Source organism: Dipteris shenzhenensis, chromosome 31 (assembly GCF_047967505.1).
Source record: "Dipteris shenzhenensis isolate YYH24624 ecotype China chromosome 31, Dip_SZ_1.0, whole genome shotgun sequence".
Taxonomy (NCBI): Eukaryota; Viridiplantae; Streptophyta; class Polypodiopsida; order Gleicheniales; family Dipteridaceae; genus Dipteris; species Dipteris shenzhenensis.
The window spans coordinates 25,860,600-25,875,362 of record NC_141626.1 but is presented as its reverse complement, the minus strand read 5'-3'; the positions used below and the strand labels follow the sequence as shown (position 1 = coordinate 25,875,362).

The window sequence follows — 14,763 nt, the reverse complement described above, 5'->3', positions numbered from 1 at the left end:
CCCTCCCCTTCCCCGCCTCCCCCTTCCCTTCCTCGCCTCCCCCTCCCCGCCGGCCCCTCCCTTTCTCACCTCCCCCCTTCCCCTCCCCTTCCCCGTGTCCCCCTCCCCCTCCCCGCCTCCCCTCCCTTCCCCTCCCCGTAGCCCCTCCCTTCCCCTCCCCGTCGGCCCCTCCCTTCCCCGCCGGCCCTCTCTTCCCCTCCCCCTCCCCACCGACCCCTCCCTTCCCTGCCTCCCCGTCCGCCTCCCCCTCCTCGTCACAGGCGGGAGGGAGGGAGGGGAGGGGGAGGCGGGGAAGGGGGAGGGGAGGCAAGGAAGGGGAGGGCGGGAGGGGAGGCAGGGAAGGGGGAGGGGAGGGGAGGCGAGGAAGGGGAGGGCGGGAGGGGAGGCGGGGAAGGGGGAGGGGAGGCGGGAGGGCAGGAGGGGGAGGGGAGGCAGGGAAGGGGAGGGCGGGAGGAGAGGCAGGGAGGCAGGGAAGGGGAGGGCGGGAGGGCAAGAGGGGGAGGGGAGGCGGGAGGGGAAGGGGGAGGGGAGGCGAGGAAGGGGAGGGCAGGAGGGGGACGGAGGGGGGGAGGAGAGGAGGGAGGGGGGGTTTAATAATTTAACCCCCCCCAACCTATTGCACATGCAACAGGTGGGGGGGTTAACCCCCCTCCCTCCTCTCCTCTCGCCCCCTTCCCGCCCTCCCTTCCCTGCCTCCGCTCCCCCTTCCCCGCCTCCCCCTCCCATCGGCCGTTACGCCCCCCCTCCTCTCCTCCCGCCCTCCCGTCGCCCCCTCCCCCTTCCCCGCCTCCCCTCCCGTCGGCCCCCTCCCTTCCTCCCTCCGCTCCCTTCCCCTCTCTGCTCCCTTCCCCTCTCCTCCTGCTTCCCCCCCCTTTCTCCCTCTTTTTTAAGGCGGGGAGCAGTGTAGAGGACGGGAGGGTAAGGAGGAGGGAGAGGAGAGGGCAGTCAGGAGGGAGGATGCAGGCGAGGAGGCAGGCGGGGAGGCGGGAGGGAGGAGGGAGACGCAGGCAAGGAGGCGAGAGGGCGTAGACAGGAGGGGGAGGTGGGAGGGAGGGGAGGGGGCCAACGGGAGGGCGCAAATGGGAGGGGAGGCAGGGAAGAGGAAGGGAGAGGCAAGATGGCAGGGAGGTGGGAGGAGAGGAGGGGGTTAACCCCCAACCTATTACGCACGCAACAGGTTGGGGGTTAATCCCCTCCCCTACCCTAAGCCCCCAAAGGCTTTCAATTTTTATTTAATTTTTTAAAGACCAAAAAAATTAATTTAATTTAATTTTAAAAAGAAAAAAAGGATGAAAAAAATTAATTAACTTAATTTATTTTAAAAAATAAAAAAAATTAAAATAAATAAAACTTAAAAAAATTTATAAATTAAATTAAATTTTAAATATAAAAATAAATTAATTAATTTAAATAAAATAATTAAAAAAAGACAAAAAAAATTAATTTAATTTAATTTTAAAATTTTTAAAAATTAAAAATAAATAAAAGTTAAAACAATATTTAATTAGAAATTTATTTAATATTTTGAGTTTAAAAATCATTGTAATTCTCATTTTTTATTTTTGATTGTTTTTCAGAAAACTATGGCTTCCAGTTTTGGTTCCAAGGTGTCTTTCAAATACCTTGAACATGCTTGGTATTTTATGGAGCGCAAATCAAAGTATTTTTTGGTGATCACTGCAGAGAATGTGTCAAGCGTGAAATATTCTCTAGAGGTAGTAAGAAATGGTGGCATGGTCTCAAACATCAACATTAAAGAAAACAATTTGATAGAAGTTGTGTGCAAAGGAAAGAATGACGAGGTGGTTTACAAGTTATGAGTTACACAGAAGCACTTCTTGAAGCCCTTACCAAATTCAATTGAGGGATCCCAAGAATTACTTAGTACCTTAGAAGCATTAAAGAAAATGTGGGATGCATTTGCAAGTGGTGGTGTTGTACCTTCAGCAGCAGTAAGTGCAATAATAAGTATGCCATCTATAACATGTAACCCTCAAGTTATACCACCAATATCTGTGGCGATAACTATGGTAACTCCGACAAGAGTAACTACAATATCTACGGCAGTAACTACAGTATCTCCAACTGTACCTACATCATCGACTGTTGCAACTACAGAAACAAGGAGTGATCATGGAGCAGATTCAAGTTCTACAGCTATTCCCAAAAAGAGAGCAAAAATAACTCCTACTCCACGTGCAGATCGTTCAAGTGCAGGTTATTTAAAACCAGGCGAAAAATTGGATAGCGATGAACAGGAGGATCCGTAAGAAGAAGATACAAGTCTCGAAGACTTTTCTATAAGTGTGATAGACTTACATCCTCTAGAGGATGAGGGGTACATTTGGGGATTTTCACAATTTAGCGTGGCCACAATGCTTATTGATCGAGCTTCATTGTTCACAAATCAAAGAAAGTTAGATAAGACATTTACACGCAAATTGTATGAAGATACGAGGAAAACAAGAACTCCAGTTGCCACTAATATCACTCTTCATCCTATGGCGTTTAAGAGACTTCAAGAAGATGATCCTACATTGCCTGATGTCACATTTCAAAAGCACGTGGACTTTCTTGATGCTTTTGAGAACTTTAGAAGGAGTGACTTTGTTCGTGGAGAGGTTTTGTACCAATGCTGATATGGGACTGACATCAAGAAGAGATACATGCTAGCAAAGAATTGATTCTTGGAAAGATGCAAGTTTGAGCCCATTGATGGGCAACACTTTTGTGAAGCTTGCAGGATCGCCCTTGATGAGGGAAGAAAAGGAAACTTGCCATAGATTGAGTGGATGGAAAATTTTCAACGGGTCATTTGTCATGTATGCATATTTAACGATGACTCGAAGTACATTCTAGAATTAGAAAGGCTGAATTCTACTCCATTTAGGTTGAAAAAAAGCTCTTCTCTTTCTGAGATCTTGATAAAGGCAAGGGAGTTTTAGGTGGGCTATGGAAAGCCACAAACAGTGAAGGGCAGGAGACCTACATCTGAGTACATGGCAAAGAGGACTCGGTTCTATAGATGCTTGAAAGGTGTTGTAAGCAATACGCAAGGCATACCAAGTAATAAGGTTGAGGCAAAGGATTTAAACACCGCCATTGCAAGATACAGGGATGTTACTTGCATTGTCTTCCACGAGGACTCAGTATTTCAGAGCATGGTGGATGTTTGCCAAGCATATGAAACAGGGAAGATATCCTTTGAGGCACCAGAGCACACTGCAACTCAGAGGAAAGAAATAAAGAAACCGATGTCTATTGTTTGGTGGAGAGCATTAAGGTTTCCAGATGCAATAACAGAAGAAGTATGCAAGAAGATCCTAAGTGGTGACTGCTTCTTTGGAAAGAAGAGCAAGCATAGCAACTTGGCTGAAGTGGTCACCCAAATGATTCAAAGTGAGGCTGCTCTCTCAGCACTATTGTTTTTATTGAAATCTGATGATGAGTTAGCTGGCAAGTCAATTGATGTGGATAAGAAGAAAGCACTTAGCCTAGGTCAACTCCTTGATAAGACATGGGCTAGAAAGTGGTTGGCTTCAATGGATGCAGATGCCACACCAACAAAGGATCTAAGAGCTAAAATGCCAAAGGTTGTTGAGATAAAATATATGGACATCAAGAAAAAGGCCTTGTAGTCCACTGCCCAAGGTAGAGTGATTGGTGGTTTAGATGATGGTTCTCTATTCAGCTTCTCCTATGATATCCTGCTATCAGAGAATGATACAAAATTTGCACACATCAATGGCATTGATACAGAGCATTTCATAACAATGAGCGGTCATTCTTGGAAGAAGCCATGCATATTTTTCATAGATGAATTGCAAGACCTTGCAGTGTCACGGATAGTTGAACTTGTGCGGTTTATCGTAGAAGGTCCTATGGCAGATAAGAAAAGATCAACGTTGGTCCTCTTCGTGACAGAATCACAAAGGGATGCCTTGTATGCAAGTTTGACATCTGCATTTGGGTATTTACTTTCAAAAGTATACCATGGTATAGTCCTACGCAATCATATGACTATCTTGGAAGGCACTGCCATTCAAGTCTTGCAGCCTTTCTTGATGTGCTTCTTACCCAGGGGTGGTGGCAATCTAATCGAAATTCCTTTAAGGACTCTCGAGCTTCATTACTTTGAGGACAATAAGGCTAAGCTTGATGCAGCAATGGTGGATTACAAAAAGCTGATGGATCTTGAGGTGATACTAGAGATGACAAAGAATTTACTGAATGATGGGTGGGAAGTAGCATTGTATCCAATGGGTTTTGCTGCTGAGAAATTGCTATGCCAAGGTAGAAATGTAAATGTCATTGATACCCCCCATCAAATTGCGTTATTTGACACATATTACAGTTGCACTACCTTCTTTGAAGAGGAAAATGTCAAAGAAGAGGGTAGTGAGAAAAATGTCGAAGACGAGGGTAGTGAGTCTGAGGGTGATGATTCTAGCTCAGGTGATGACGAGGATGAAAGCTATGCATCCGATGACTTATGCCAAGAAGAAATCCGCACAAAGAATAAGGGTGATCAATTGTCAACTAGAGTCAAGGAGGTTCCACTCATCATACAGGAAGGCTCGCGGCAGCAAGAAGTAGTAGTACAACACATCACAGGAAAAGGTAAGGCTAAAGAGGTGGAAGCACTTCCCTTGAAATTAAAAGTGAGGAAGGCACCCTTGATCTTGGGTGAAGGACATGCAAGCGGATCAAGCAAGGAAGCCTTACTCAAAGAAGGTATGGACGAGGCAAAGCATGACCAGGAGGAGTTACCAAGAGGCATAGATGGTTCTTCAACCATGACCTTATAGACTCCAAAGCAGCCTACTAGTCAGGAACCTAGTAGCCAGGTCCCTACTCACCAAGAACTTGGTTATGAGACTCTAGAGCAGCCTACTAGTTAGGTGCTTGGAGCTAAAGAAAAAACTACTGAGGACCTTGCTACTAAGACTCCAGTCTTAGAGCAGCCTATTAGTCAGGACCCTGGTAGTCAAGGGCCTGGCATTGAGGACATTGGTACTGAATAACATGAGGGCTGACGGCTTTGTAATAACAAGTTTTGAACTTCTATGTAAAGCGAATATCTAATAAAAAGTTTACTACTTTTTTTATTTCTTTACTCTCATTATTGTGTATAAAGATTGTTTATGAGGTCTATTTTATACTTAATGGTGTATTTTACTTTATATCAAATGTATTTTTATAGTGAGGTGTATATGTACACCACTTACACATAAAAGGATTTATCTACACTACCTTTCTAAGGGGTTTATGTACACCACCTTTCTAAAAGAAATGGTCATAAAGGTGTGTGCACACCACTTATACATAAAGGTGTTTATTTGCACCACCTTTCTAGAGAATTGGTCATCTATTATTGGTCATCTATTGATGTTCTTAGGTGATAGTAGCTCAATTCACAAGAAGTTATGAAGATAAACCTTTGTAAGAGTGTTTGTGAAGTTATGAAGATGTTTATGTAGACCACCTTTGTAAGAGATTTGGTTATGCATTGATGTTCTTAGTACTTAATCATCAAATCTTTTGTTTTGATTGTCAAATCTAGTTCAAAAAACAACATTACTAGTATATTGAAAATTTTTGGATTGTTTTTTAGTACATTTCTCAAATTGGACTTTACACAAGTCCAAAAATTTTGAATAGTGTGTTCTTTAAACCATCCACTGCAACCCAATGCAAACCACAAATGAGCGCACATGGCTCAGACTGCAACCAGATTGATCTGCATAAGGTATATCCAAGAAATCACGGCCTTATGATGGCAATGATGTACCGCTAGTGAAAGTAGAACCTGGGATGTCTCAAAACATGGGCGTCACTGCATAATCGAACTTAGCAAGACAATCTGCAAATATCTCTCTTCTGCCACAACTCCAACATCTCATCCAAGGATGGAGTAAGAGTCAATCAACCCTTGCATTTACTTGCAAAAATGAACCTTAGGAAACTCAACCTTAGCCAAAATGCCACATGGCAATCAATGAGAAGATCTTGGAAACTTTGAGAAATTTCCTTTAAAGAGATGACGGCAAAACACAGAGAATCACAACTCCCTCGATTCTTTACGAAATGGCAAGCAGCTTTGTAGACATATGTTTCAGGCAGTCTCGGATCCAAGGGGATAGACAGCTCTGCAAATAGAGGCCCGGATGTTGAGATCCCACTCACAAAGGAAATTGCAAAATGAAGACGTCAGAGTGGACAGAGATTCACCACAGCTTCAAAAGTTCACGGAACCGAAAGCGTCTTCTCAAGCAGAAATTTTGGACCACTCTGGATCCACTAGGAGTATCAAAACTGCAAATGGTGGCCTGGATATGGAGATCCAACACACGAAATCCTCACAAGAAATGAATTTCGTCACTTTTTACAGGAGCTGTAACTTTTCACTCAGAACTCGGATGACAGAGATATCAAAGGTGAAAATGTAGCTCTCAATCTGATATACAACTTCCTTGAAGACTTCAAGTCAAAATTCTATCTCTAACTCCGGATATTTGTGCCACTACATATGTGTGTCTGAAAAGATTTGCTTATATCCTGCACCTTCAACTTTGCAACCAAGCAAAACAAATGCCTGAGAGGATTTTTCCCCTTTCTCTCCAACTGCTATAGCAGCTCCAAGATCTGTAGCTCCTCCTGCTGAACAAGGATCTTTGGGATGCACCACTCTCTCTTCGGGCTAGAGGCTGCACTAGGCTACTCATGCTATCGCCAGGCTCTACTGCCAAGCTCTGATACTAGTTGTGAGGACACAATGAAAGCTGAGAGGGTGAGAGGGAGCTTGAGAGACACACGTTTTGGTGGGTGCAGAACACCCTAATCTTCTATTTCATCCATGTGTATGTGTGTGTGTGTGTGTGTGTGTATGTGTGTGTGTGTGTTTGAGTATTATACATAACTGAGGTTAAGGTACAATGGCCTTTAACCCCCACACTGAGTACTCCTCGTGCATCCTTCAATACTCCTCAAGACTCTGTGTGTCTCTCGCCTCTCGCTAAGACCTCACTATGAGACGAACCCTTGCTACTTCGTTATCGATAGGCTTTATAGGATCCCCGATCATCCTCAGTCATTAGATCTCCATTGGATGAGTACCACATTCGGGTCCTCACTATGCTAGCTAGTCAAGGGTCGTTACTCGACCGTTGGTCCACATGTTGCTATGTCCGAGATGCGCGGGATTGAGTCCCACTATCGAGGTCGCTTTTTGAGCTACTACGTGTTCATTTTTAAGTGAGCATTTTTTTCAATACCCTTTGAATACACGTGATACCTAGGATTTCTTATTACTACAACCCCAAGTATGCAATATTAGTTCGAGATTGTAATGTTTTATAGTGGCATTAAATTTTCCATGGATGGCTTGTTTTATAATTTTAAAAAATGAAAACCACGTTGTGTTCTCTTATAGTGTTATGTGAGTTTGCTTGATCATGTGAATACTTGTTAAAATATCTCATTTAACATCATAACACAGTCATGTATGTTGTTGAATTGTATATTGCTAAATACAAAATTTTATAGATAAAATTCTTACGTCTCTTATTTCACCTTTATCTCTTTTATGAAGTCAACATAAAGCCGCCTTTTATGTCCATTATTTCATCAAGAAGGGAACCTCACAGCAATTCCCAATAAATATTCCACATAATCTTATCATCATCTTGCCTATGGGACCTATATAATGACACATTGGCAAATTTCTATTTCCCAATTTAATAATCTCAAACGTCTTGAGCATTTTCAAATGCTTTTTAATCCCTATCAAGTCATCTATTGATGGCAACAAACCATTGACAAGTCAATACTTCAACCACTTTTCATTCTCACAACGAATACACTTTTAACATAGCATAATCAATCCAAAGGCCTCAACGTATAAGACATGCAACGCATGCCATAGGTTGCAGTGAAATACCTCATGTTCAAGGAAAAAGTGTCTTGGATCCTCTAGATGTTTGTACAATAGTGTGACTAAGTCTTGAAGATAGTTCCTAAAAGGCATGCTCAAGTTACCATCTAGATAAGTAATTGTGAGGTGCATTAGAAGACCATTAAGTACTAAATACCTTTCGATTAAGCACCAATGTTGAGCTTTTGGTGAGCTATCCTTCCCCTGAGGAGTTCTTTAAGAAATATGAAGAGAGCACATGTCTTCAACATAAGGTGTTTTATATTCTTAGGAATATACATAAATTATACATACATCTGGGGTATTAGTTCAAAAAGTGAATTTACATACAAAATCTATGATTTTTTATCATCTCAAAATTTATACAACACAAAGGATGCATATAAGTTATAAAAATAATTGGGGGGTTTCTAAAACACACCTCAAGGTTAAGTACAGGGAGCACTAGTAGTGTAGGTGGTTACGTGAGGTTGCTGGCCACGTTCGATTCTCTCGAGAAATTTTGCTTGTTTGTGTCACCAAAAGTCATACTAGTTGGCCATGGGCCCAATCAAAAAGGTGCTATTTTACATAGTAGAGAATGGGTCCTTCTACAAGGTTAGTTTCAACTTCCAATTTTGAGTTCTTCTCGGAAGGAAGTCTTTAAGTAAAAAGCAATTATCCAAGACTCAAGCTGTGGCCATTAGAGAGATTGCACGTCCGACATCATGCTGCAGAACTCCGAAAAATCGATTCGACCATCAAAGTTTGCATCAACTCTGTTCAATATGCTCTCGCAAAACGATTGATCTCGGCATTCCGCGAATCCCATGTCAGTTAGTACCTTTTGTAGTTCCGAAACGCAGATGTACCCATCCCCGTCCAAGTCGAAGACCCGGAATGCTTCCAGCAGTCCACTGCTCCATCCGTCAGCCTGCGACTCTCCTGCAAACAAAGACTCAAACAGAGATTTAAACTCGTGGAAATGCAGATGCTCGGCCGCGGTCTCGGACGCCGAAGTCACGAGCAAGCTGAGGTGCTCGGCGGGGAGGCTGAGGCCGAGCGAAGCCAAGCTGGCGCGAACTTCGGAAAGGCTGACAAGTCCATCACCATCGGAGTCAAAGAGGGTGAAGACACGAAGGAGAGGGGAGCTGTGATGTTGCGAGGAGAGTGAAGCAGAGGGGGAGGGAAGAGGGGGCTGGAGGGCAAGAGGTGATGGACAAGGAACACCCAAAATGGATGTACGCCATGTATTGAGTAAGGAGCGGCACTGATCAAGAGAGTATAGGAGGTGCGGCAACATGCTAAAGGCTTAAAAGAGAGATTTCCTACATACCTAGCTGACGACTGGAAGCCTTTGCAGTTTGCACCCCTTTAATAAGTAAAGAGTGTACAACACTCTCGCGAGTAGCTTCCTCTTCCTTTCCACTTGACTCAAGATGATCGACCATAAAGTCCACTTCAAGGATAGCCATGGGACCACAGGCAAACATAATAAAAATTTAGGAATTGCCAAAAGTTTTACCACGTGGAGGGATGTGCTTGGCCAACAGCAATACAAGTTATGTGATTGCTCCGGATGTATGCTCATTGAGGACATGTCGGAGAGTTTACAAAAGGTTGATGTGCTGGTCGTGACACGATCCAAGGCCAGTGAGGGAAAAGCCAGTGGAAGACAAAGAAGGAAAGCCTAAGCAATTGCGTTGGCAAGACTAGGAAGTAGTCCGAACATCGGCGCTATAAGAAATATAGAAGATATAGGAAAAAGAGGTAAAGAATCAGATTTAGCAGCCATAGGAGAAATCGAGTGGGATGGTGAATCCGACGGGCAATAAAACAAAAATTCCAACGCAGAATCTGATGAAGAAGTCTAAAATAGAATCCACAGATCAAAATTTGGAAACAGAATACAAAAAATCATCTAAGGATGGTCTCTTAGCAGAACTTTTTTCATCCCTGCAGTAGCAGCAGGCATCAATAAAGATTACACTCGATCAGTTATTGAGTCTAGTTCTTGCATTTTGGGAACAACTTATCAGATAATTTTTAGATGAGGGAAATTTGAAGCAAACAAAGGGAACCACGCAAGAGGAAGAGTAACAAGATGATGTGACGGATCCACTAGTCATGCAAGTTAAACTGGATAACGTGGATTATAAGGTCCTGACCATAAAAGTACATTGCAATGGTCAAGAAATACAAGGAACATTATTGGATGCAGGATCGGGTGTGAACATTCTTCCACATAGCATGTATAGAAAGATGGGCTTGAGTGACATGGAAGAGGCCCCATTCCAGATAAGGATGGCAGATCAATGGCGTGTTCAACCAATGGGCATTGTGCAGAACCAACAAATCGGCATTGAGGGAATGACATTCAGAGTAAATTTTGTGGTCCTAAAAATGAAACAAGAAGATTTGTCTTACCCAATGCTATTGGGCCGGCCTTGATTCAAGACGGCGCGGATCAAGCAAGATTGGGGAGCATCTAAAATCAGAGTCAGAAGTGGGAAAAAGAAACTACGACTGGAAATAACTCTGAAGGTGGTTCTGTAGAAGGAGAACAGACCATTGATTGTACAGTGTGTCAATGTGCTTATAGAAATGGACAACAATGAGGAATGGGAATTCCTAGATGTGAACCCATCAATTGTACCTCCGTTTGAAGTAGATGTCAAATTTTAGCCGAAAAACTTTGACAAAATGGTCACAGACTTGCAATTTGACAAAGAGGTGGAGGATGGTATCTCTATTGCACAATTGGCATTGTATCTTGCTTGAGGTTAATGCGATGTACACATAGGTTTGGGTCCACTTCTTTCATGTCCGTGTAGTCCCAAGCAAACACATTTCTGAATTCTATCAACAACTGCACTAGATCCTCCTTGAACTTTCTTGTCACGTGCATGCTGATTTTTACCCATTGCGGTTTTTCCATCATCTCAAGATTCAATTCCTTCAAATCATCTCTTTACTCTAAGGCTTCAAGGCTTCTTTTATCACATGTTCATTCCATTTTTGTTGTGGCTACTATAACTAATCCATTTTCTTTGCCCTTTTGTGACACAATGTTGGATACAATCATCGACCATGAGGTGTATAGTATTTTGGATGGGTTTAGTGGGTATAACCAGATCTGGATGGCCAAGGAAGATAAAGATAAAATAGCATTTGAGATAGAATGGGGGGTTTTTGCCAGCAACATGATGAAAAGGTTGGCCTGAAGAATGCACTGCACACATTTCAAGGGTGGATACAGAAGGTGTTTACCTCATATTTCACAACATTTATGCAGGTATTCTGGATGATTTCAACATGTTTGGGAAAAAGGAGGATCACCATGAACACCTCGGATTGTGTTTTGTTACATGCTAGGAGTATCGACTCAGTTTGAATCCAATGAAATGTGCCTTTGTAGTCCGAAGGGGTGTTCTATTGGGCAACATCATTCCCAAAGAAGGGATGGCGATTGACCCAAGGAAAGTGGCAGCCATTCAGGTTGCAAAGGCACCACAAAATGCAAAGGAAGTCGTGTGATTCATTGGCTAGATCAAGACGTACAATCGATTTGTGCAGTACCTTTCCCAGGTGTGTCAACCCCCAACAAAGTTGACAAAGAAAATGAACAATACATTTGGAAAGAGGATAAGGAGAAAGCGTTCCAGTTACTAAAGAAAATTCTAGTGGTAGCACCAATTCTAGAATTTCATGTGTTTGTAGAGGCATCAACCATTGCTATTGGATCAGTATACTGATGCAGACACACAACTCTGGATGGTTCCAACCAATATACTATGCAAGCTAAACTTTGTCACCATCAAAAAGAAATTATTCAATCACCGAAAGAAAGGGATTGGGTATAATTTACTTATTTTAGAAGTTTTGACATTACCTTCTAAATAATCTGGTGGTGTTTCATGTAGACCATCAAGCATTGATGTACCTAATGAGTAAGCATCAACCATCATGAAGGCTAGCTCGATGGATATTGTTGTTACAAAAATTCCAATACTGAGTGATACATACACTAGGAAGATAGCACTTAGTGAAATTCCATCAATTCTATGACACGCTCTTTAGGTATAAGCTAGGTTCCTAACTTAAGTGTGTTGGATGGTGGTAGGTAGCAGCGTTGTTGGTTAAAAGTTTAGCATTCCTTATGCACTGGCACTATCTACACTAGATGCAAGGAAATGTTCCAACTCTAAAGTCCTAGTATTGGTACGTGGGGGCTTTAACTCCAACATACAAAGAGCAACAAACTACAAATCCATTTGGTGGAACTGATTACGACCATTCCTCAGGTGTGCTTGTGTAGTAAACAAATGTGGTGGCTCTCTCATCTGGGTAGACCATGTTATTTGGTATATGGTGAATCATTTAGATTTCTTTTACCCTAGTATGAGTTTGGCAGCGTCTTTTACTACATTCCTCATCTAGTTGAATGGACCTACAAAACTCATAATTGAAACCCTTATCACCTTTTTCTTTGTAAGAAAATTCATGATCCAAGGGGTTTTGGAATATGTGGACAATCCAAAGGCCAAACATTTTTCTTCAATGGATGGTGAACAAGGACTCACTATTATTGAAAAAATAATTAAATGGTCATCGGTGTGACACAGATATAAGGTCATTGATGGAGGTTTTTGGAAGATTGATTTTGGTGAAAATCTCTCTTAATAAAGAAATCATGGGAATTTTACATCTTCATTACAGATCTCAAATTTTAGAGAGTCTCTTTAAGGGATAATTTATTTTCATGCTTTGATAAATTTTATCCCAATTCAACAAACATAATTTCCAATCTCATTTTTTGGTGGTGAGAGTGCTCTCAATGGAAGCAAGAACGGAAGAGGGAAAGAGAGAAATAGAGAGCCACACAAGTTTTGGTGGGTGCAGAACCACCCTAATCTTCTTTTCCATTCATTTATATATGTGTTTGAGTATTGTACATAACCGGGGTAAAGGCGCAGGGACCTTTAACCCCCACAACCTCCCACTTAAAGGACAATGTGCCTTTAAGGGAGAACACCCAGTGAGCATACTATCTAATGCCCATCAATACACGACAATACTCAAACCGCTGACTAGGTAGACTCTTCGTCAGCATATCTGCAGGGTTATCATCTGTATGAACCTTGACAAGGTCTATGCGCTTGTCCTCAAGTACCTCCCTGATGAAATGGTACCTGGCCTCAATGTGTTTGGTCTTTGCATAAAAGATCGGATTCCGTGCTAGCTGAATAGCACTCATGGAATCACTATGCAATGTCGGTACACCTGTATGAATCCCCAAATCTCCCACAAGCCGATCAAGCCATATAGCCTCCTTTCAACTCTCTGTGGCTGCAACATACTCAGCCTCTGTGGTAGACAAAGTAACGCACTTTTGTGTGCGAGACACCACGACACTGCACCACCTGCAAAGGTGAACACATAACCAGAAGTGGATCTCCTACTATCCACATGCCCTGATAGTCTGAATCTATGTACCCAAGTACACGCATATCTCCTCTACCAAAGCAAATGCACATCTCCTTGGTACCCTTCATGTACCTCATGATGCACTTAACTGCCTCCCAATGCCTCTTTCCTAGATTAGCCATATACCGACTAACAACTCCCACCGCAAATGCAATGTCTGGTCTAGTAGCTATCATAGCATACATAAGACTCCCAATTGCTAATGCATAAGGAACCTTGGCCATCATGGCCCTTTACTCATCTGATTTGGGACTATCTGTATGACTCAGTTTCACATATGGAGGCAATGGAGTACTCACTGCCTTCCCCCCCTCCATATTGAAATGCTGCAATCCTTTTGTAACATACTCTTTTTGTGAAAGCCAAAGGAGTTTCCTACTTTGATCACGTGTGATGCGCATACCAAGAATATGACCTGCAAGTCCCAAATCCTTCATATCAAAGGCCTCATGCAACTTGGCCTTTAATGCATCTAGCTCATAAGTATTCTTGCTAGCCAATAGCATATCATCCACATATAGTGCCAAGATTATCAAGCTATTATCCTTAGCCCTTTTAGTATAGAGGCAGTGATCAATTTCACTCCTTCTAAAACCCTAGGACTGAATGAAAGCATCAAACTTCTGATACCATTCTCTAGGCGCTTGCTTAAGACCATAGAGACTCTTCTTCAGCTTGCAAACTAAATGCTCTTTGCCCTTTTCTTCAAAGCCTTATGGCTGCACCATGTAAATTTCCTCATGCAAATCCCCATGCAAGAAAGCTGTCTTGACATCCATCTGCATAAGCTCCATATCCTCTGCTGCCACTAGTCTAAGCATGCATCTAAGTGTGGTCATCTTCAAAACCGGAGAGAATATCTCATCAAAGTCCACACCCTTCTATTGCTTGAACCCTTTAGCGACCAAATAGGCCTTGTACCTAGGCACATCATCACCTGTGACCTTCATTTTGTAGGCAACGCTTTCTTTCCATGTGGCAAAGAAACCAAGTCCCAAGTCTTATTCTCCATAAGTGAACTCATCTCTGATTGCATAGCATACTCCCACTTGAATTGATCCTTGCACATCATGGCCTCTCTGTAGCAAGAAGTCTCCCCACAATCAGTAAGCATCACATAGTCTACCCCTGGAACAAACCTATCAGGTGGTCTAGACACTCTAGATGATCTTCTCAAGGGCATTTCAGCTTGCTGTCCCACCTGCATATTAGCCACATTTGGCTCATAATTTCCACCAATAGATGATCCATCATCTACCCTTGATTGTATACCTATGGGAGTACTTGGTGGTACCATTTCTTGCACATTTGGTGCATGGACAGCTTGCTGTCTATCAACATATGCAGGTGGATTCACATCCTGG

At 42.6% G+C, this 14,763-nt stretch overlaps 1 protein-coding gene across 1 annotated transcript; it reads right to left on the bottom strand.

Moving 5' to 3' along the window:
• Positions 1–5,719: 5,719 nt before the first annotated feature.
• On the bottom strand, positions 5,720–9,228 carry LOC147881261 (calmodulin-like protein 2). Its single transcript, XM_087402360.1, has 2 exons — positions 8,631–9,228; positions 5,720–5,809 (listed from the first exon to the last, which is right to left on the bottom strand). The coding sequence occupies exons 1-2, from the start codon at positions 9,213–9,215 to the stop codon at positions 5,720–5,722; spliced, it is 675 nt and encodes a 224-aa protein (XP_087258486.1). The 5' UTR covers positions 9,216–9,228.
• Positions 9,229–14,763: the final 5,535 nt, after the last annotated feature.

Bases quoted from the DNA above. Each gene is read 5' to 3' on its own strand.
- LOC147881261 (XM_087402360.1), bottom strand. From the start codon at position 9,215: ATGTTGCCGCACCTCCTATACTCTCTTGATCAGTGCCGCTCCTTACTC. The intron at 5,810-8,630 runs GTGCAATCTCTC...GAGACATCCCAG, and splicing joins TCTGCAGCATGATGTCGGAC to GTTCTACTTTCACTAGCGGT.